At 36.9% G+C, this 25,613-nt stretch overlaps 1 protein-coding gene across 1 annotated transcript in view; it reads right to left on the reverse strand.

Annotated features, from left to right (window-relative positions):
* Window positions 1–11,906: 11,906 nt before the first annotated feature.
* The window catches only part of LOC126204462 (merlin), a 156,944-nt gene continuing 143,237 nt past the window's right edge, over window positions 11,907–25,613 (reverse strand). The window contains exon 12 of the mRNA XM_049938849.1: window positions 11,907–15,313. Coding sequence (XP_049794806.1) covers window positions 15,263–15,313 — 51 coding nt within the window. The 3' untranslated portion in view covers window positions 11,907–15,262. The remainder of the gene's footprint in view (window positions 15,314–25,613) is intronic.

Here is a 25,613-nt window from a genome sequence, read left to right on the forward strand (position 1 = left end):
TACCTATTAAGTAATTGTGGAATGTTTCATAAACTGTTTGGGCACTGGAATCACAGTTTCGAAATAATTTGTCCCAGTTAGTTATGCTCAGCTGGTGTGTTAGTTTTCTGAGATTGTGTTTTGATAATATTAAGGTATTGGATTTTGTTAACTTTTGTGCTGCCTTGCTCTCATCCTCGTTTATAAAAGTCTTAATGCTACTGTTAACATGGAGTGGTCTGAGAAAACAAATTCCTTTACCTTGGTGGAGTACATATCATGAGCACAGTTGACAAAAGCATTATCCAAGTAGGCTTTTAGTCTTGTTGGTTCTGAATTTACATGATGGAAGTTGTGCTGCCTTAGCATATTCAGTAACTAATTTACACTGGGTTTGTTACATGTTACATCAAAGCTTGAATTAAAGTCTCCCCCGATTACAGTTACATATTGTTTCCACTTCGTTATGTAGCAGAGTATACTGTCTAAATTATCTAAAAAAGTTTTATCATCTGAGTCAGGGGAATGGTAGATACATACTATGATAAGTTTCATTATATCCCATATGATCCCGGTAATTTCAAAGTGTTTCTCTACACATGCCCAACTAAGATCTAGTGCTCGACACTCTATTTCATTTGAAACATAGATAACAGTACCACCATTATGGTACTGAGGCCTGCAAAAACTGTTTCCATGTTTATTACCTTTTGGTTGGTACATAGTATTGCATTTGTTCTGGTTTAAGCCAATGTTCAGATAGGCATAAGAAAGAATACTTATTCTGTGGCAATGACTCCTCCAGAATTCCAACTTTACTTTCAAGACCCTGAATGTTTAAAAATAAGATGTTGCTGTGACTTTGAGTTAGCAGGCTGGTTTTTCACATTTTTATATTCTTCTTGGCTTGAAAGGAAAAAAAATCACTGAATGACACAGATGCATTTTTCCTTTGGCTCCTTCTTAAGCATTGCAGTGTTGCTGCTCCAGTTGTTGTTGGTTCTGCTACTTCTGCTGCTGTTTTAGTTTTGTTGCTGCTTCTGATGATAATGATGGCGCTGCTGCTGTTTCACTTATTTCTGGTGTTTGTTGCTCCACAACTGCTGTGCCTTTCTGTGAATTGTTAACATTTGGGGTGTTCACTTCCATTAATAAAATTTCACATTTGTCTTCAAGAGGTGTAGCTTCACTGACAGCAGATTTCACATTTGAGTCTCCAGGTAACACACACTTCCTGTCCATGAGAGGTATGACTTTTCTATCATCACACTGCACATTTGAGATTTTATTTACTAGTTCTAAAATTTTTGTTACCATTACGTTTTTTCCAAGTACATTTAGATGAGAACTGTGTGTTGTGGGAAATCTTTTCCCTAAATTGCTGATGTTCACAAATGTTACATTTTCAAACTGGTTGCAAATATTTTGCATCTCTTTATTTGCAGTTCCAATTTCTTTATTTACACAGGACCATTCTATCAAGTTGTAACAGTGAAAAACCAGTAACATTTGTTCCTCTCAGTTCATACAGTTTTCTTTTTAGCGAGATTAAGAGATTGTTTTTTTCGTTCCTAGTGACATCATTTGATCCCACCAGGAAGATGGAAAAGTCCTTTTTGCTCAATGAGGAAATTTTTTCTTGACTCGTTGACGTAGCAGCACTGAATTTTGCTCCTGGTTTTATTGTACAATTAAAATTACAATTCTGACTGCTTGTACGCCGAAATTCAGTGGCTATATTTTGTCCTTGACTGTCGGCATACAGTTCAATTTTACCAGTACTTGCTGTTTCGAGATTACCTGTTTTCTGCCTACCTTTGCAGTAAGCAAAGTCTTGTTTGGCACTATTTATTATGTCTTTTTTGTTAACACACCGATATTGTCTCAGTAGAACAGCTTAATGGTGGAAGATTTTTTGTGAGCACTTTTGCATATGATCTTTTACTTAACTGTTGCTGAAATGTTCCATGTTTTACCTCATTCACAAAGTTGTTTTGTTTTCCACATGGTACACTCGAACTGTTAACAACACTGTCACAATCTGTAGTCGAAAGAGATTGAAAGTAATTTTCATTCACTATATTTATGTTTCTTTCACCGTTATCTGTATCTTGTATTATCTGTTTGCGTCTTTTGTACTTCACTTCCATCCAATTCTCCGTCATATTCGTACTTTCATGGCACGATTTTGTCATGTTCCATTCACTTTTTTCTTCTTTATGTTTCTTGATTTCCATCTTCAAGGAACTGATAGTAAATTGTAAACTAGACACACATTTACTGATCTTTGTAATTTGATCCTTACATCTGTCACAATTTTTCTTTTTCACAGCAAAATTCACACTTTTTCTCGGAGACACACATCGAATTTTTACACTAGCCACCATCTTGTTAAGAGAAAAATGAGGGTAATTTAGAGAGACCTAAAATACCTGTAGGAGTTTTGCTACCAGTTTCTAATAATTAATGCAATAATAATCAAGGTGAGGGTGGTATTAGCTATGAAGAAATTGAGAATAATATGTTATTTGAAAAAGAAGGTCAAGATGATAGCGCATCACAGGGGAGTCCTTACATCTCCACAAGGATCATATCCCTGTGGAAGACCCAGGTGCAAAACCTGCCCAGTCCACCCACTCAGCACTTCCTATTCCAGTCCTGTCACAGGTTTATCCTACCCCATCAGGGGCTGGGCCACCTGCGAAAGCAGTTATGTCATTTACCAGTTCTGCTGCAATCACTGCAAAGCTTTTTATATTGGTATGACTACCAAGAAGCTGTCCACCATGGTGGCACAACACGCAGCCGAACATAACATGCCTGATTTAATGGTTGGTTCACTTCTGAGCTAATCCGTTCCTCCACCACCAGGTTTTCTGAATTGGCAGATGGGAGATTAGATTAGATTTGTTTTTCGTTCCATAGATCCGTGCTGAGGATATCCTCGTGGATGTGGAAACAATACTAATAGTAAGAATATATACATCATTTGTTTCTATTAAAAAAATCGTCAATGGAGTAGGAGTTGGCCACTAGTAAGTCTTTCAGGCTCCTTTTAAACTGATCTTTATTTGTAACTAAATTTTTTATGTTTGCTGGCAAATTATTGAAGATGAGTGTTCCTGAGTAGTGGGCCCCTTTTTGAACTAAAGTAAGTGCTTTTTAAGTCCTTGTGCATATCATTTTTGTTCTTGGTATTGTATGTACGAACTGAGCTGTTTGTTGGAAAAAGAGATATATTATTTAGGACAAATTTCATTAAGGAGTAAATATACTGAGATGCAGTAGTTAGTATACCCAGTTCTTTGAACAGGTTTCTGCAGGACATCCATGAATTTACTCCACAAATAATATGTATTACACGCTTTTGGACTCTGAAAACTGTTGTTTGACTTGAAGAGTTACCTCAAAATATCATACCATATGAGATTATAGAATGAAAGGAGGCAAAGTATGCAAGCTTTTTCATTTTTATGTCGCCTATGTCTGCTAACACTTGAATTGCAAATACAGGTTTGTTAAGCCATTTCTGCAGTTCTGTGGTGTGCTCCTCCCAACTGAATTTATTATCAAGTTGTAATCCCAGGAATGTAAGACTGTCAACCTCCTCTATCTGCTCTTCTTCATACTTTATGCATATGCTGGGTGGAAACCTCTTACAGGTTCTGAATTGCATGTAGTGAGTCTTTTCGAAGTTTAATGTCAGTGAGTTGGCTTTAAACCATTTATTAATATCCATGAAAATATCATTAGCAGATCTTTCTAGAACTACACTCAACATACTATTTATTGCAATACTTGTGTCATCTGCAAACAAAACGAACTCTGCTTCTGGCAATGTAACTGATGAGAGATCATTAATGTACACAAGAAAAAGCAATGGCCCTAAGATGGATCCTTGTGAGACACCATATGCAATATCTTCACATTCTGATGATGACTTAATTCACTAGTCCCTTGCACTGACACCCTTTGTTTCCTGTTCGTGAGGTATGACTTGAACCATTTTGCAGCACTGTCCGTGACACCATAGAATTCTAATTTATTTAAAAGGATGTTGTGATTCACACAATCAAATGCCTTTGACAAATCACAGAAAATCCCTGCTGCTTGTAATTTGTTAATTAATGAATTAAGTACATTTGCACTGTAGGTGTAGACAGACTTCTCAATAGCAGAACCCTTCAGAAATCCAAACTGTGTTCTTGGTAATATGTTATTTGTGGTCAGATGGTTGAGAAGCTGCCTGTACATTACTTTTTCTAAAAATTTTTAGAATGCTGGCAAAAGTGAAATTGGTCTGTATTTTGATGGTAACTCTCTATCCCCTTTCTTGAATAGAGACTTAACATCTGCATATTTTAGCCAGTCGGGAAATGTCCCAGCTATAATTGACTGGTTACACAAGTAACTTAGAATTGTACTTAACTCACAAGAACATGCCTTAATTAACTTTGCTGATATTTCATCGTACCCACTAGAATGCTTTGTTTTTAAAGATTTTATTATGGAAGTTATTTCTTTTGGTGAAGTGAGTGACATATTCATGTGCCGGAAGCTATTTTTAAAGGCTAGTTTAAGATATTCAAGGGCATTATTTACTGATCCTGACAATCCCATTCTATCAGTAATGGATATAAAGTACTTGTTAAATAGATTTGCCACACTATGCCCATCGGTTTCTAATGTGTCATCTACCCTTAATGCTATTTACTCCTGTTCCTTTCTGGTTTTACCAGTCTCCTCTTTCACTATATCCCATATTGTTTTTATTTTGTTCCCTGACATTGCTATCTTCTTCTCGTAGTGCATTTGTTTAGATGTTGGATTACATTTTTTTAAATATTTTACAGCATTCCTTGTATTTAGCTAAATCATCAGCATTGGAACTATTCTTGGTCGACAGATACATTTTCCTTTTTTTCTTACAGGAAATCTTTATTCCTTGTGGAATCCATGGTTTTATTATAGACCTCTGTTTAATTTGAGTAACTTTTAGAGGAAAACAGTTTTCAAACATGGTACTGACATTGTTCATGAATGTGTTATATTTTTCATTCATGTCATGAGCACTATAAACATATTTCCGGTTCATATCTTTGAGCAGTTTTCTAAAACACTCAATTTTTGGTTGTTTGACTACTCTCCTGTACTCAGATTTAGCAGTCTTGATAATCTGCTTAGAATTTACATCTAAAACAAGCAGCTGCATGTCATGATCTGATTGTCTATTTATAACAGTTTTATGATATGATTTTGTTCCTTTGATCTGTCTATAAAAATGTTATCAATGGCTGTCCTTGAGGATTTAGTGATCCTAGTTGGAAAGTTTACAGTGTGAGTTAGATTGAAATACAGCATTACCAACTGCAGTAAATGTTTACTGGAAGATTGCATTAGAAAATCAGTATTAAAGTCACCAGCAATCAAAATTTCTTCGTTTCTTCCTGTTAAATAACCCAAAAGAGCTTCTAGATGATTTATGAATAGATTATAATTTCCTGCAGGTGCTCGGTAAATAGTTACTATTATATAGGATCTGTTATGGAACTCTACTTCTGTTGCACATGCTTCTAGATGCTGCTCTAAACAGAATTTATTAATGTCAATGTTCTTGAATTTATGGCAGTTTTTAATAAATGGAGTTATCCATTCCACTCCCATAATTATCCCGGCCTCAACCTATGGCAACATACTGTCCCTACACCTTCCATCCAACAGTTTCCACCCTCACTGTCCTATCATCTCCTTTCCATTCTCATCTCCCGCCCTGTTTATTTACTGCTCTCTGCCAACACATCCGCCCGTCTTTCTCCACTCCTCTAGTTTTTCCCCACTTTCCTGCCCCACAAAGTCCTGATGCTGTGCCTGTTGATATTCTAGTCTCTGCACACTCCACCAGACGGCATTTCTCTCTCTCTCCCCACCTGTACATTACTATCCCTTCCTCTTCCCTGCCCCTTCCAGATTGCTGCTTGCATCCCACACGATAGTTGCAGTCTGGCCTGAGATGCAGGTGTTGGTGGTTGTATGCATGAGGTGTGCTTGCTTATGTGTATGAATGGTGTGTATCTCTCTTTTATAGATGAAGGCTGTGGCTGAAAGCTTTATGTGAGAGTCTTTTCATTGTGCCTGACTGCAACTTAATGTGTCTTCTTTACAGTAAGTGGCAATCTGTCTTTTCCTACACTGTTGATATTCCTACCTGGAGTCTCCATTGTTTGACTTTCCATATTGTTATTCCATCCTGGATTTTCCTTCTTGAGGGGGGGAGGGGTCTTTCAGCACTGGAAGTTAGTTCAGTAAATTGGGAATGCTGAATAGAAGGCTCAGTAAGCTTATTTCATCAATATGTCAGGCCCAGTTCTTAATAAACTGAAGAAAATTTGGTGTGGACATTTAAACATAAACTTTCTGACTGAATCTCCAGAGGAGAGAATGTTTATGGATTTATCTGAATCTTACAACCTGCTACAGTCTACTTTTCAGCTAGAGTTCAGAGAAACTGCAACACAATGATAGACATTATCTTCATTGCTTGGTCTCTTGCCGGTGCACACAGTGAGAGAAAAATTAGAAATGGTATGTTACATCATGAGGCACAGACAGTAATGCAGAAAGGAATGTTTGGACTACTCAGTGATGAAAGAAATGTGTTTAAGTTTTTTTACACTGTGTAGTCATTAACAAATATATATTATTAATCTGAAACATAAAGTCCTTCCACTATTTAATTCTCTCAATAACCTCACTGAATTTATGAATATACACCTTGGGGTCACATTATAAATATAATTAGTCATTACACACATCTCGCATATATAATCTTGATTTAATGTAATTTCTTCATGTCAACCATTGAAATGGTAGAATATATTAACAAAACTATTTATTTGCATATTCAGTCTACATCATGGGCTAATCTGTGATGAACAAATGCCACTGGTGAGGCACTTTCTGTCAAATTCTAGAGACCACAGCTTACAAGACAAAAATGAAACTCTTTTAGTTTAAATGATAGCACTCAGACCTACCAAATGTACAGAAATGTTAAAAGCAATTTTAACTACGAAATTACAAATACCAATACATTAATGAAATCATTCAATTCAGCTAAAAGGGTAGTAGCTATGTAGAAAATTTATAGCATTTTGAAATAAGGTGTGAAAAGCAAAGGACAAGTTAAATATGTATTATGATTATTGTCTTCAATCACACTGCAAATACTGTACATTATGCAGTGCACAAAATGACATCAATAACAAATGTAATGGAATAATACATGCAGAATGTAAATCATATTCAAATATAAATAATTTATTTATCAATGAAACATTAATCCACTGCAAATAATTTATTTCCTACAAACTGCACATAAATAACATAGTTTCTTCAGGAATAAAATAACTAACACAAAAACAGGAAAAAGTATGTAATTGTGACAATGCAGGGAATGTTTTTATAAGCGTAAAGGAAATATGGTTCAGTGAATATGAAGTTCACTATCTGTGGCACATAACAGTGTGAGTAAATATGTAAAGATGTCACAGCATGAACTTAACACCAGACATAAATAATGCTTCAAGACAAAAACACATAGTATTTAATTTGAGGAGAGTTACACATGACCTTTGCAGTTTATGAGATAAGTTCAGAATAAATCATGTCAGTTCCATACAATACCACAAAATAAACAACTACCAGTTAACTATTCATCTTGCATGAATGTTGTGCTGCTTGTATACACAAAATTGTATGTGATTAACAAAATATTGAAAAATATCTGTATATCCACTGTAGTTCTTTTTATGTAGATTGGACAGCAAGTAACTGGAACTATCAGCTGTGAAAGCTTGTATTTTATGATTAGTACACATAACTGTTACAGTGCCTCTCTCATTGGTTCATTCCAACATTTCTCTACTGTAATTATTAATATCTAAAAAACATTTTTAAATATTTGGCAACAGTTACAATTGGTGATTACTAAACAAATGCACACATTATCAACTTGAAAAGAAGTTCATTACATTTTTTATCAAATAATAAGGTGAAAACAACTGCTAACAATTTTGTTCATGAGAATACATGAGGGTTTTTTTCTTTCAATGATAAGTGCACACAAGAAAATTATTTTCACAACAGTTCCAATGCTCCATTTGTGCAAGGAAGTAAAACTAGTGTGAAATACTATTACTTTTTCCTTGATGAAGCTCCAGTTACACAATAAGTAACAGATACACCTCAGAAGTGTTTTACAGAGCCACAAGTGGAACCCATTAACCAAATAAGAAAGTCAAAACTGAAGATATTGTCTTTTACAAAGATTAAAAAAGTAAGCATAAATAATATTTACATATACAAGGTTTACAATATGTACACAGCTGAGTATAAAGTAATGAATGGACTTGTGACAAAAAACAATGCTTTTAAAATAATTCTTTTCTACAATGAAGCACCAGTCATCACTTAGACATTAATAATAAGAACTGATAACTCTGAAGACAGAGATGACATGTATAAATAAAATAACATATTTCATTTACTTGTAGCTTACAATGTGGACCATACAATGTACTACTGATGACAGTAAACTACAACAACTTTTATCTATGTGGCATAAAATAGTAAAAATAAGAATTATATTTTGGGAAGGGGAAGATAGACCGAAAGTATATACAACAGTAAATTCAATGTGATTCAATACTTCAGCATACATACATTTCATCAACTTGAAGAAGCCATATACAACAAACAAGTATTTAAAATGATTCCAGATGATAATATAATAGTGGAGAGAAATTTGAAAGATTGTGAGAAAGAGGCAGCGTTCCTTGACAGGATGCACTTTTTTACAACCAAAAACCAAAGGAAATGGGTCGGAGGGGCAGTGTGAGCAGGTATTTGTAGTAAAACAAGAGTAATGTATGTAGATAATAGTACAGATGGTGAACAAATGCACAAAGCTCATAAGTACTATCTAGCATGATGAATATATGAGAAATTTTTCAGCTGAGGCAAAAATTAAGGAAATTAGAGAAACTTATTAATACAAATACTAGAATATTTAGAAACTTTATTAATGAAAGGGCAGTTTGGTCAAAGAAACAATAATATAGTGACAGCAATAAAAATGAGATTAATCATCCAAATCCAATTGGAAAACTGAGAAAATATGTACAAAATGCACATTACAACGATAACAATAGTATGAAAAGGAAAATTGCTACTCACCATATAGCAGAGATGCTGAGTCACAGATAGGCACAACAAAAAGACTGTCACAAATTGAGCTTTTGGCCAGTAAGGCCTTTGTCAAAAATAGACAACTTATTTTTGGTTGTGCCTATCTGTGACTAACCATCTCCACTATATGGTGAGTAGTGACTTTCCTTTTCATAATATTGTTACATTCCATCCTGGATTTTCCATTGTTTGACTATAACAATAATATGCACATGAGTTGCAGAAGGAAGGAAAACAATAATATGAAAGCAAAAATAGTTGAAACACAACTAAATATAAAGCAAAAATAAAAAAGATGTAAAACAAAAGAAAAAAACCATTATGATAAGGTAGTTCTACAACACAGTCAAATGACTGTAAATGTAAATTGGAAGGATGAGAAAAAAGAATAAAAGGAGTGGTACGTGACATGGAAGATGTTGGCACATGAACACTTGGGAACATTTGGAATCTTGGACTTGTTTTATTAAGTTGATTTGGGCACCAAGAGTATGAGGTTATCTTACACAGATAGCAGCACAGACAAAACAAAAATTAATCATAAAGGAGCATTACTTCCAATTTTGTTAGAAAAGTATTATGGCCTCATGTATTATCTATCACACAAAGTCTATGACACATTCAAGACAAAGTGCAGGATGACTTACTTTAAATGTACTTCCACAAAAGAAGTGAGGCAGACTATGAGTAAATCTACATGCTGAAGAAATAATCATATTAGTTAACCTTTGAGTAAAAGAAGAGCATCCATTTATGTAAAGCACTAAGTCTAGTATCACACCTTTCCCTTTGGATAGGAGAGATAGCTTGCATTTTTCAAAGTCAATATTATTGCATATGACAAGAATTCAGTCAAGAGGGGAAAAAAGCACAATTGGTGTTAAGAGTGTGTCAAGCCTCAACAGATCATCAATTATGGGGAATAGGAGGTGGAAAACAGATGATTCTTAAAGAAGATGGAAATACTCAGTTTTCAAGATTCGTAAGCCCCTTCATCTGGAGCAATACGACGAACTCAAGAATAAACAAAAGAATAGGTGATGGTAAATAAGACAAAAATGGCACTGTTATTCAGTGTTAAAGATCAAAGAGTGCAGAGGGTGAAGGGCATCTGTCACATAGAAAATGCTTCAAATATGCTAGTCTACTGTTTGCCATTCACATACAACTGATCATTAATGCATTAAAGGTATATCACACTGATTTTCTCCTTACGTGTGGGTGCTGATAAAGAATAACACATAAATATGTTTGTGAAAATCACATTTAATATTACACATCCAAGAGCAGTGTACATGAGATCACTGGCGATCAGGACATAATACCATGTTACCAAGCCTAATGCAAACAATGTAGCCTGGGTTGCAACAAAACAAGCACTTTTACCAAAGTCCTTTCAGTTGGTTGTGATTTCACATGACAAAAAATATGTATTTACTGGCAATTTTATATTACATACTGTGGGAACAGTTTATCTTTACTACACAGGCATTCCAGTCAGAATTCATAGTTATCAGGAAAGAACATGATTTTGTGGAAACACTAAAACAAACACAAACAGGCTTTTTTTTACACTGTATGTGCATTTCCTCTAAAATTGCACATGTGAATATGCCAATGTCCCAAAATAAAGTTGAAAGATAATACCATCCTTCAACACTATAAATACAAGAGACTACAATGACAAGTCAGATACTCTATGGCTTTCTTTCACTTCTGATGGTAATAGAACACTTCAGATGTATGCACAGTTGAGGAACAATTTTTATGTGATTCCATCTCATTCCATAACAGTGCAATGAAATACTGTTTTTCTTGATTATTTGAGCATTTTTTCCAGCAACGTTAGTATATGGGCAATATGTATAAAGTTCTTAATGTTAAAGGTTCAGAATACATTCATGCCAAGATTTTTGTCTTTACTTAACTGGAGGGACCATTGCTGTATATATACAGAGCTTTCAGCACTGCTATCATACCAATTACAAGGCTCAAATTAGAGGACAACAGCATAGTTTCAATGGTGAACAATTTAAATTTCCTCGCATTCAACAATGTCCCATTACAGTTGAGTATTTAATTCTTATTTCCAGCTTTGAGTTATAATCTTCAAATCTCAACTGATTCTTTTCATAAGTCTTTCAAATAATACTGTAATAGCACACCTAAGAAATGTAATACTTATCCTAATTCCTTATCCATTATACATCATGCTCTTGCATATGCATGTCATCCTCACTGCCTTGTATATAAAAGTAAAGTATTTTCAGCAACTGTAATAGTTTGATGATTCACAACGGCCATTTAAACTGCCAGTAACAGTTCCATGTCACAGAACAGAAAATTTTGCATTATGGAAATATACCTTTCTAAATGGAGATATCAGAGTGTAATCATCTCAGACTTGCACAGACTAAAATGTCCATGAAAAGGATTTGCCCCCCCCCCCCCCAATATAGGCAATAAAATTCTACTAGTAATTATTCATTCACTCAGTCCCAATTTTTACCTAATAGTATGCATGAAAATCATTTCTTTTCTTTGGCACTATCAAACTTATTTCTTCAAAGGCTACCCAAAACAGCTTTAAGGCTGCATTTTGTTTTATGCACTGTCAGAACAAGGATAGCATCAAGTACCAAATGAATTCCATTAGTTTCATACAGTGCCCCCCCCCCCCCCCCCCCCACTGACCCTGTGAGAGGTCACTAAAGCTCAAGCCAAGTTCTCAGCATCTGAGTGTATGGTACATCCTGATATTCAAGAGAATGTAGCAGCTGACAGTGTATTCAAACTGCCAAACTTCTTAAAAACTTAGCTTTATTCAAGGTTGCTTGTTCCCTTACAACAATTTACAATGGCAGATTCATCATTCTGTGCATATCTTGCATGACAATAATAAAAATTTCTGGATGGAGCAATGCATAGAATAAGGGAAACGCAACCACTGACATACATAGGATCAATGTATGGAGCACAGAAACATAACAGAAAACACACTAGCTTTCGAGCACTACCTCCTTTTCTAGCAATAGTACATACATTCACACACACAACCACACAGACGCCCTAAACACACTCCCATGGCCACTTGCAGTCTTGCCTTGGCCACAGGAGTGTGCATTTGGGTATCCGTGTGCAAATGTGTGCGCGATTATTAGAAAAAGAGCTAGTGCCCAAAAGCTAGTGTGAATGCTGTTCTCTGTTATGTGTTTCTGTGCTCCACACATTGATCTGCTGTAGGTGAGTGGTTGCTTTTCCTTTATATATCTTGCTTGACATAGCACCAATATATTACACATTGAGAGATTTTGAGAGTGTGTGGGTGGGAATGTATTCTGTCAGTGTTTGTTTCTGTTCTGTTTGGCACAACATTTATTCAAGGAAAGTGGAGATATGTTGTTTGGGCTCAAGATTTTTTTAAAGCTGTTTCAATGTCCTCTTTTTCTGATTGGAGAAAAAAGGGAACAGGTACGGTATGCAAGGCTAAGTATGGTTGGTACTCAAATAGTTTATGGAGGTTTTAATACTGAAAATCACAAAACACTGTTTAGTAAAATGACCTGTAGTGATACTTGTCATAAATTTACTTAACTGGACCAAGAATGGGAATATGACAGACAGAGACTATTCTTCAGATTTTGTGGATCAACTTTCAGTGAGTAAAGCCACAATAACACAATCAGATAATTAAATAATCAGATTCCTTTTTACATTGCATACATGAAATGGTAGAGATTCAAAAAATCAGGTACCCTGCACAATATACTTAATCACAAATATGAAACATATGCTATTATACTTTATAATTAAAAAGAAAGATAGTTGTAATTATGAATTATTGACACAATTATTCAGATGTTCAGTTTCTTATAATGAAGAAGTTCATTCACAGTCACAACTGGTACCACATTTTATGTGGAGGATCTGCACACATATAAAGAAACCTAACAGCACACATGATCGCTCAAATTTCTCACTAGCTGTTATCATAAAATTGCCTCAGCTCATTCACACTGTGCGTACTTTATAACAATTACCACAGTTCATATTTACATGTATCAATGAACTACAAGATATGCATTTTTTAAATATTCAATCCAGCTGCTTATCCAAAATTACAAAACACAGGTACAAGCTCAGATAAAATGCCAGTAAGTTATGCAAATCAAATGTTTACTTAGTTGTTCTGAAACATTGTCATTTCCTTCTCAGCCCCTAGCCTTGCAAATATCTGCCATTAATGATACTCACATAATGGCAATACATTTTTGTACTTTATGCAAATTTGTTTTTGCTTTATCTGAAAGTACCCATGAGCACGCATAACCAAAAATCATTAACTGATCAATTATCAAACATGAGTGTCCTGACAGGTTTACACCTTGCATCCAAAAAGTTCTTTGACTGGTTTTATTCCTGACATAAAAGCAATGTCAGTCAGGAACTACAGTGGCAGTTCAAACTAACAACTGCAGTGGGCAAAATTTGTCCTGCACACATTAACTCCTGAACAAAAATGACAACACTCAGATGTGTGCTACAGCTTTATTGAAATGAAAAATGCGGAAAAGTCTTTTCTTGAAAAAATTTTTTTGCAGGTGATGTGACTTGGTGTTATCAATATGAACCTAACACAAAGTAACAAAGTGGAGAAATTCACAGAGAGGGTCAACAATTTGATGATATAATCAACATTCAAGTCAGTGTGATATGCAAGTTGAACAACATTTCAAATAAAGGTATTTCTGACAGTTTCAAATGCTTGTATGAATGTTGTGTGTGTTGTAACCACGTGGAAGGGGGGGGGGGGGGGCAGGGGGAGGCAATGTAGATCACCAGAAACATTAATACCACCATCTTAATGTTTATCTAGTTTTTATTTGTCCAGTCTCAAAACTTTTTGAACTGACAGGGTACACATGTGCCAGACTGGGATTCGAACCAGTATCTTTTCGTTTTGCCACCAATTGAGCCATACAGCCCACATAAATATCAATATGACAGTATGTCCCTTTTGACTCCAAAACAGTTATTTTCATTCCAGATATGATGCTCTTATATTGTACTGTGTGGGGAAAAAACATATATACCAGTAACTATAGATGGCAGTGAACTCAGATTTGCAAATTTCTCCCTGGAGCATTCTATTCTTTGTTTAGTTACAATGGCTACCTACAGAAAACTGACTTGATGATTTTCTTTCAGCTAGAAAAACTAGTATTTCTTGGAGATCCCAGAAGGAGAGAGAGGAAAATATTACAAAGTTTGAACATTTGTCAATGCAGAACAGTAAAGTAAATGTAGATATATTTGCAACCACATATTATAGACAGCTAGATGAAGTTAAATGTTATATTCAAAATAAAACTACAGTGCAAATAGATTGCACACGATGCCAGTGTTACTAAATACTGATGACCACCAATGCTGACTGCCTCCAACAAAATATTCTGTCATGAACAGAATGAGATAGGGGACAGAAAAGGTATTAGAACCAACATGATAGATCCTGTCCTTCAACAAAGTGAGGAACATTCATAATGCTTTTTAATACCTTAATCATTAGGCAATAAATTTTGAATTATACGTGTACGGTGGTGACACTATAAAAATGTATATAATAGCAACACACTCATTATAAACATTGCTCAAGTGGTGCAGTTATGATAACTTCCTTTTTGTCCCACCCTCTCTTTCTCATGAACTACGTTGTGTGTGAACACACAAGTTCCCTCTCCTTCTCTGACACACACACACACACACACACACACACACACACACACACACACACAAACACGAGTATTTTTTTGTACACCAAATGAGGCAGAATATTACAATTTTTTCACAAAAATAGTGTTTTTGATATAATGTAAGTCAATAGAGAATATAAAAAAATAACATTTCTACAACATCTTCAGATGCCACTGTGATGTGAAGTCTGTGAGCACAACACACAGTTTAATGTCATCCTATTCAACATTTGGCTAAATTAACATACACTGAAGTGCTTACTATGCACATTTGGCATCTCTTCTTAGAGTTCTTCAAAGAAGGCCACGCGAGCTTTTGTTGAACCTGACTTGACCTGTAAAAGGAATAGATATCAAAAGTAATACACAAGTACATCAACAAATCAGAATTTTGATACTTTTAATGTACCAAATAATAACAACAACAACAGTAATATTTATAAGACTTGTAGACATATTTCCTAGAACTGATGTTCATTGATTCTTGGAAAAATATAACATTACAGTACTTCGAGTTAAAAGAGACTTTTTAGTGGAAATGCAATCAGTCTGCTCCTCCCAGTACTACCTTACCATGAAAACAAACAGATTGTAAGACGCAGTAAACAAAACTAAAGGTAGGTAGAACAGAATTAAATTCCATGACATTAAACTGTATCTTTGTTGTGTATACAACAAGAGTGGTGTATTGTCTTTTGTATTATCCTATGTGTCTCCTATTCTGTGTTTCCCTTTTTAATGTGAAACATGAGTGTTTATAAGAAGGGACATATCATGATGAGTTCAATAGATTATGTGACAGAATCACTTTGAAGGATTCCTAAATCATTTCACAATAAAATTGACATCAGCAATACCTAAAAAAAAATTGTACATAAATTAATATATGACTCAGAAATCCCCCCCCCCCCCCCAAGATGCTCTCCTTCTCCTCTTACTATTATTATTTAATGGGATGACACAATAAACTAATTGGGCAGAAACTATGACAGGAATGGTTTCAGTGAAGGTACCATCTCGACATGCATATGAAGTTTCTCAGGAAAAACATCAACAACTTGAATCAGAATGATTTTAATTGGATTTTACTGTATCATCTCCTGAACAGGGTTTTAGTGACTCAACAGCAACCACAACTCATTGAGAAATATGTGAGCAGCTGTTGACACAGCAATTACCAATATCTCTTCATAAGTTATGAGGATCATGTATCTTCAAATGTATGTTTATTTGCTCCTTTTTATAATTCCATTCACTTAGTCTTTTGTTTGCCTACACATCAAGCTGCAGAATATTGATAGTGAGTTAGTAATACCTCATTAAATATATTCCAAGAGTTGAAAGAACGGGGTAAACTCCTCGTGCTGCATGATTTTTTAAAATTACATTTCTGAATACAATAAACATTAACATTTGAATGCCTACTGTTAGTAGCAAGCTCCCACAACACGCATAGAAATATGGTGTGTGTTGTGATATATCATAAAAATTATCACACTTTCTGACAGGATGCAATGGATAAAACTTATCATTTGCACGAGGTTTTCCACAGATACGTCTGTATGAAAAAATTGAATATTTAGGCAACAGGCATTTTCCAGAAGAATATATTAGTTATTGGTGTTCATGTATAAACACAAAGATAAATGAGAAGTTTTTCCCCCATAGTTAGCTGTTCTAGTTTGTAACCTTCTTTATTGGCCTCAGTACCTGATCCCATGTAGATTCTCACAGTATTATTAAAATTAATGCAATCTGTTTCACAGTGAATAACAGTTTTCACCCAGTGTCTAGGGGAAGGTAAGCCAGGCTTGGATCTGCACATTGGAAGATAAGAGGGATTAGGGGGTGTAAAGAGGCATATAAACAGTCACTTTTCTCCTCATTCAATATGAAAATGGAATAGGACAGAACATTTATAATACTGGTATGATGCAATGCCCAATAGTTTTTCAGGATACACTTTTATACACAGGTGTAAATGTAGATTTAAGTGTAGAAGGGAACTAATGTACTGCCATTTCATTGGGTGTGTTATGAGGCTTTTTTTCTGTTTGTACAAGATGAAATAGTGAAGGCAGCAGAGGATCAAATAGGTAAAAAGACAAGGGTTAGTAGAAATCCTTGGGTAACAAAGAGATATTGAATTTAATTGATGAAAGAAGAAAATATAAAAAAAGCAGTAAATGATGCAGGCAAAAAGGAGTATAAACATCTCAAAAAAGAGATCGACAGGAAATGCAAAATGGCTAAACAGGGTTGGCTAGAGGACAAATGTAGTTCACTAGGGGTAAGATAGATACTGCCTGCAGGAAAATTAAAGAGACCACCTATATGAATATAAAGAGCTCAGCTGGAAAACCAGTCCTCCGCAAAGAAGGGAAGGCAGAAAGGTGAAAGGAGTATATAGAGGGTCTATACAAGGGAGATGTACTTGAGGACAATATTATCAAAATGGAGAGGACACAGATGAAGATGAGAAGGGAGATATGATGCTGTGTGAAGAATTTGACAAAGCACTGAAAGACTTAAGTCCAAACAAGGCTCCAGGAGGTGACAACATTCCGTTAGAGCTACTGATAGCCTTGAGAGAGCCAGCTATGACAAAAGTCTTGCATCTGGTGAGCAAGACGTATGAGACAAGCAAAACCCTCAGACTTAAAGAAGAATGCAATAATTCCAATTCCAAAGAAAGCAGGCGTTTACGCATGTGAAAATTACTGAACTATGAGTTGCATAAGTCATGGTTGCAAAATACTACCATGAATCCTTTACAGAAGAATGGAAAAACTGGTGGAAGTGAATCTCAAGGAAGAGCAGTTTGGATTCTGGAGAAATATAGGAACACGCAAGGCAATACCGACACTACAACTTAGAAGATAGGTTAAGGAAAGGCAAACCTATGATTCTAGCATTTGTAGATTTAGAAAAAGCTTTTGACAATGTTGACTGGAATACTCTCTTTCAAATTCTGAAGGTGGCAGATGTAAAATACAAGACAGCAAAGGACCTGGAAGAGCAGTTGAGCGGAACGGACAGTTTCTTGAAAGGAGGATATAAAATAAACATCAACAAAAGGAAATGAGATACTTAAACTCGTAGATGAGTTTCGCTGTTTGGGAAGCAAAATAACTGAAGATGGTCAAAGTAGCGAGGATATAAAATGTAGACTGACCATGGCAAGGAATGCGTTTCTGAAGAAGAGAAATTTGTTAATGTCGAATATAGATTTAAGTGTCAGGAAGTATTTTCTGAAAGTATTTGTATGGACTGTAGCCATGTATGGAAGTGAAACATGGAATATACACAGTGTAGACAAGAAGAGAATAGAAACTTTCAAAATGTGGTGCTACAGAAGAATGCTGAAGATTAGATGGGTAGATCACATAACTAATGAGGAGGTACTGAATAGAATAGGGGAGAAGAGGAGTTTGTGGCACAACTTGACTAGAAGAAGGGATCGTTTGGTAGGACATGTTCTGCGGCATCAAGGGATCATCTATTTAGTATTAGAGGGAGACCAAGAGATGAATACACTAAGCAGATTCAGAAGGATGTAGGTTGCAGTAGTTATTCGGAGATGAAGAGGCTTGCACAGGATAGAGTAGCACGGAGAGCTGCATCAAACCAGTCCCTGGACTAAAGACCACAACAACAAGAAGAAGATGCAATAGCCCCTTTGTGGTGTTAGGTATTCAGCCTAATAGTTTTGTTCTCTCAATATGATACCAAATCACAGATAACTTACAATCCCAAGTATCTGCCTAAAATTCGAAAAGTTTCATAGATAGTACAAAAGATGAATATCTCCAAAATGAATTTTCACTCTAAAGTGTAGCGTGCACTGATATGAAACTTCCTGGAAGATTAAAACCGTGTGCCAGGTTGGGACTCGAACCCAGAAGCTTTGCCTTTCATGGGCAAGGGCTCTACCAAGCACAAACACTGGTAGAGCACTTTCCCTTGAAAGGAAAAGGTACCAGGTTTGAGTCCAGATCAGGCACACAGTTTTAATCTGTCAGGAAGTTTCAAAGTGAACACCAGTTGATGCTTCATTGTGTAATTTTGATTAATTGTTAATCCATTGCTTCTTTTTCTTTATATATAACTTCATGCTTGGTCACATTTAAATAACTTACTTTTTAATTTCTCTTAGCAAAATATGAAGCAGACGATCATAAACAATATGCATTTAACAGTAGAAAATAGTGCATCTTCTAAATTCATGCAATGGTGTTTGTTGAAATCATTACAAAAAACCAATGAAATTTCCTTGGAAAGTCAGCCAACTAAGGTAATTAATGAGGTGATATATTTCAGAAAGTTGCTGTTTTCTGTGTATTGCTTTCTAATGAAGAATAATACCCTTTCTGGAATGTCACATTTCATCAACAACTGCACTATGGTAAGTTAACGGTTTAAGGAGATTGAATCAAAAGTGGAAACTACCTGGTAGGCTGTATGCCAAGATATTTGAGCCACTGATAATCCGCATTAAGCACATTCAATTGGGATTTTTACCACAAACTACTTACAACATAATTCAGGAAAATGCTATACCCGGTCAAAATTGATAGTGTAACAAAGATATTCTGAATTGGAGAAATGATCAGTAATGGTGAAGCTCTCAACTAAAAATTTAATATATAAACCAGTAATGAAGTATGGCAAAATATTGACAATGGCCTTACAGAGAGGGAAAAGAGTGTAACAAATGGTAGATTACATGAAATAGGATTACAATAAAGGAAGCCACTGGCTATTAATGTAGAGTTTTATGAGCAGAAAAACTGGCATAACATTTATTCACAGGAAATGTCAGATAACTTATTGGTTATGGTTGAAGGCAAAATGTAAATAATGAGAAACTGAAGATTCTAAAATCTCTACATATCTGCCTACTGAAACAAAGAACTGACCATAGCATCACTTAATAAAAAACCACAGACTTCTAAGGTGCAATTCGCAATGACAAAGAAAAAGTTTAATCGTAAAGCCTAAAAAGCAAAGAATATTAACAATGTAGGAAAAAACAGGTGCTACTAATCGTAAAGAAGACACATCAAGTTACAGACAGGCACAATTAAAAGACACTCACATAAAGGTTTTGGCCACAGCCTTCATCAGTAAAAGAGAGACAGACAGACACAGACACAGACACACACACACACACACACACACACACACACACACACACACACACACCTCAATGCACACATAACTGCCAACTCCAGCACCTCAGGCAAGAGCAAAGTAAATTTAAATGGCCACTTCACTACCCGAGCCATCAGGATCATTCCCATCATCACCAGCTTTTCCAAATGGCACAGATGGGTGTTATCCTTATAACACATTCTTCGCTCCCATAATTATCCTGGCCTCAACATACGGTAACATACTGTCCCCACACCCTCCTTTCAACAGTTTCCACCCCTTCCGCCCTATCATCTCCTCCTTATTCTCATCTCCCACCCTGTTTATTTGCAGCTCTCTGCCAACACATCCACCTTTCTTTTCCTGCTCCTCTCCTTTTTTTCCCCCACTTCCCTGCCCCACAATCTCCTGACGCTGCATTTGTTGGCAGTCTAGTTCCTGCACACTCCACAAGACAGTGTTCGCCTCTCTCCCCATCCATACACTACTATCCCTTCCCCTTCTCTGCCCCCTACATATTGCTGCTTGCATCCCCATGATGTTGCATTCTAGCACAAGATGTTGGAATTGGCAGTCGAGTGCATGAGGGTGTGTGTGTGTGTGTGTGTGTGTGTGTGTGTGTGTGTGTGTGTGTGTGTTTTACTGACAAAGGCTGTGGCCGAAAGCTTTATGTGAATGTCTTTTGATTGTGCCTGCCTGCAACTTGACATGTCTTCTTTACTGTACGTAGCGATCTGTCTTTTCCTATGTTGTTGATATTCCTACCTGGAGTTTCCATTGTCTACTTGTTCCACCACACTTCATTAATGGGCTGTTCTATTCTGTGTCATGCAATTATCATTTATTCTCAGCCAGTTCAGACTTCAAGTACAACTAAATTTCAAAAGTGTACAATTTTCCAATACCTATACATCAGCATCACATGAAAAGATGATCTCTTTTGCAAAATAAATAACAAAAACTGACAAGTAAGGCACAAGAAAAAAAATGGAATCAAATTAATTTCTGATGGCAAAAGTAAATAGTGGGAAACTGTTACTGAAAACAGCATGCAGAAATAAAATTTCAAAATTACAATACACACACAAATTCATTAAGTAAGTAGACAGTACGGTGCAAGTTTCATGCAAAAGTAAAAAATATCCATTAAATGGTATACCAACATTTTTGAAAATCCAAAAGTGGCATGACTGGAAAATAACATACAATACTTAAATCTTCAAATAATAAACTATGCTTAAATTTGCACACAAGTAAGGATAGCAAAAATATCACTGTAAAAGCAGAAGTGAAAATGAAATATCAATGAACAAGATCGCTTTGGGGGACAAAATCTGATGGTGCAGTGTAAAATGCCTACTCACTAAAAAAAAGTATTTAGAAGATAAGAATGAGGTTGTTTTGTGACATTACACTTGGCAACATAACATGATACTCAATAAACAGATTCTGCATTTGGTACATAACGAATAAATGGACAACTGTACAGACAGGGTTTTCTTAATTTGGATTTTAGGGTCATCACAGATAAAACAAGAATAAGAATTCCACAAGACACATTCCATCCAGCACCCCTCACAAGCTTGTTGCAGATAATAGCTGCTACCATGTATGTGAAGTATAAACACAAAGGCATACTTGCAACAAAGTCACACTTAAGTAAGTAAGCCATTTGTAAAGGCCTTTACAAATGTCTGCTTGTGTCTGTGTATGTGTGGATGGATAAGTGTGTGTGTGCGCGAGTGTATACCTGTCCTTTTTTCCCCCTAAGGTAAGTCTTTCCGCTCCCGGGATTGGAATGACTCCTTACCCTCTTCCTTAAAACCCACAGCCTTTCGTCTTTCCCTCTCCTTCCCTCTTTCCTGATGAGGCAACAGTTTGTTGCGAAAGCTTGAATTTTGTGTGTATGTTTGTGTGTCTATCGACGTGCCAGTGCTTTTGTTTGGTAAGTCACATCATCTTTAAAAACAAAGATGATGTGACTTACCAAATGAAAGTGCTGGCAGGTCGACAGACACACAAACAAACACAAACATACACACAGAATTCAAGCTTTCGCAACAAACTGTTGCCTCATCAGGAAAGAGGGAAGGAGAGGGAAAGACGAAAGGATGTGGGTTTTAAGGGAGAGAGTAAGGAGTCATTCCAATCCCGGGAGCGGAAAGACTTACCTTAGGGGGAAAAAAGGACGGGTATACACTCGCACACACACACATATCCATCCACACATATACAGACACCATATCAGCCTAGGTCTTCGTGGCAAACGCATCTGCTCCAGTCTGGAATCCCTGAAACATTACACCAACAACCTGACGACAGCTTTCGCATCCCGCAACTACCCTCCCGGCCTGGTACAGAAGCAAATAACCAGAGCCACTTCCTCATCCCCTCAAACCCAGAATCCCCCACAGAAGAACCACAAAAGTGCCCCACTTGTGACAGGATACTTTCCGGGACTGGACCAGACTCTGAATGTGGCTCTCCAGCAGGGATACGACTTCCTCAAATCCTGCCCTGAAATGAGATCCATCCTTCATGAAATCCTCCCCACTCCGCCAAGAGTGTCTTTCCGCCGTCCACCTAACCTTCGTAACCTGTTAGTTCATCCCTATGAAATCCCCAAACCACCTTCCCTACCCTCTGGCTCCTATCCTTGTAACCGCCCCCGGTGCAAAACCTGTCCCATGCACCCTCCCACCACCACCTACTCCAGTCCTGTAACCCGGAAGGTGTACACGATCAAAGGCAGAGCCACGTGTGAAAGCACCCACGTGATTTACCAACTGACCTGCCTACACTGTGATGCATTCTATGTGGGAATGACCAGCAACAAACTGTCCATTCGCATGAATGGACACAGGCAGACAGTGTTTGTTGGTAATGAGGATCACCCTGTGGCTAAACATGCCTTGGTGCACAGCCAGCACATCTTGGCACAGTGTTACACCGTCCGGGTTATCTGGATACTTCCCACCAACACCAACCTATCCGAACTCCGGAGATGGGAACTTGCCCTTCAGTATATCCTCTCTTCTCGTTATCCGCCAGGCCTCAATCTCCGCTAATTTCAAGTTGCCGCCACTCATACCTCACCTGTCTCTCAACAACTTCTTTGCCTCTACTCTTCCACCTCGACTGACATATCTGCCCAAACTCTTTGTCTTTAAATATGTCTGCTTGTGTCTGAATGTGTGGATGGATATGTGTGTGTGTGCGAGTGTATACCTGTCCTTTTTTCCCCCTAAGGTAAGTCTTTCCGCTCCCGGGATTGGAATGACTCCTTATCCTCTCCCTTAAAACCCACATCCTTTCGTCTTTCCCTCTCCTTCCCCTCTTTCCTGATGAGGCAACAGTTTGTTGCGAAAGCTTGAATTTTGTGTGTATATTTGTGTTTGTTTGTGTGTCTATCGACCTGCCAGCGCTTTTGTTTGGTAAGTCTCAACATCTTTCTTTTATATATATATATATATATATATATATATATATATATATATATATATATATATATATATATATATATAAGATTATGTGACTTACCAAATGAAAGTGCTGGCAGGTCGACAGACACACAAACAAACACAAACATACACACAAAATTCAAGAGGGAAGGAGAGGGAAAGACGAAAGGACGTGGGTTTTAAGGGAGAAGGTAAGGAGTCATTCCAATCCCGGGAGCGGAAAGACTTACCTTATATATTCATATATATATATCCTTCAATGTGTTTTGGCGGCAACACAACCACCTAACCTTTGTGCACATCGTTGTCTACCAACCCAAATCCAACATAGCCCAGCTGTAACCAACACCTTTTCGCCTTTTTCACACCAGATCTCCAGTTACTTTCCAGTTCACCTTTATCTCTCCCCATATATTTTTATTTTCATTTTCATTTCAGCCTCATGTTACACCTTCCACCTTCTAATACCATGTCACCCTCACAACACCCCCACAACAATCCCATTAAGTTTTATTTACATTCCCTCCGCAAACATGCCTTCGCCCTAGCCAGATTACGCTCCCATATTCTATTTTCTCAGGCTTGTCTAACATTTGGCATTACCCCCAAAGGCCTCACACTTAAAGTTCCCATCTCTGGCTGCAACCCTTCTTTCCATCAGTCCCTATACCAGTTCCAAACTGAACAATCCATTGCCCTCACCCACCTAATCCCTCACCTACACATCAACTTAGCCAATGAACACACCCGTCAACTCCTATCCTTAATAAAAGTCCTTAATCTTTCCTCTCCCACATCCACACCGGCTGTTCAGAGCATCATCCTAGAGTCCAACCACAAATTAGTACAGCATGCCACCCTCCACCTCAAAAAGCCAAACTGTTTGTCTTCAAATATGTCTGCTTGTGTCTGTATATGTGTGGATGGATATGTGTGTGTGTGCAAGTGTATACCCGTCCTTTTTTCCCCCTAAGGTAAGTCTTTCCGCTCCCGGAATTGGAATGACTCCTTACCCTCTCCCTTAAAACCCACATCATTTCGTCTTTCCCTCTCCTTCCCTCTTTCCTGATGAGGCAACAGTTTGCTGCGAAAGCTTGAATTTTGTGTGTATGTTTGTGTTTATTTGTGTGTCTATCGACCTGCCAGCGCTTTCGTTTGGTAAGTCACATCATCTTTGTTTTACATTCCACGTGGGAAAAATATATCTAAAAACAAAGATGATGTGACTTACCAAACGAAGCGCTGGCAGGTCGATAGACACACAAACTAACACAAACACACAACATTCAAGCTTTCGCAACAAACTGTTGCCTCATCAGGAAAGAGGGGAAGGAGAGGGAAAGACGAAAGGATGTGGGTTTTAAGGGAGAGGGTAAGGAGTCATTCCAATCCCGGGAGCGGAAAGACTTACCTTAGGGGGAAAAAAGGACAGGTATACACTCGCACACACACACACATATCCATCCACACATATACAAAAACAAAGATGATGTGACTTACCAAATGAAAGTGCTGGCAGGTCGACTGACACACAAACAAACACAAACATACACACAAAACTCTAGCTTTCGCAACCAACGGTTGCTTCGTCAGGAAAGAGGGAAGGAGAGGGAAAGATGAAAGGACACACACACATATCCATCCGCACATACACAGACACGAGCAGACACACAATAAACTTCTGCACATTTTCAGTGCAGTAATGTGTTCATTGTAAACATGTGTGTGTGTGTGTGTGTGTGTGTGTGTATTATAGGAGTTGTATTACATGTTTATTACCTTATAAAAAATTAAAAACTTTTTTATTTTGAATTCAGTGCATTAGCATTTGTAAAATGACTCTTTCATATAGTGTTCATTAAAAAATGACGATCATTCCACTTGTGACCTGTGGAATGGTACATTAGCTTATATGTTTTAGTTGTAAATATTTGTCATGTATTATTGTTTTTCTGACATGTTCCACATCCTGGAGGACCTCCTCACTACGGATCAATTGGAATGAATCTAATCTGGCCTA

This window comes from Schistocerca nitens, chromosome 9 (genome assembly GCF_023898315.1).
Source record: "Schistocerca nitens isolate TAMUIC-IGC-003100 chromosome 9, iqSchNite1.1, whole genome shotgun sequence".
Lineage (NCBI taxonomy): Eukaryota > Metazoa > Arthropoda > Insecta > Orthoptera > Acrididae > Schistocerca > Schistocerca nitens.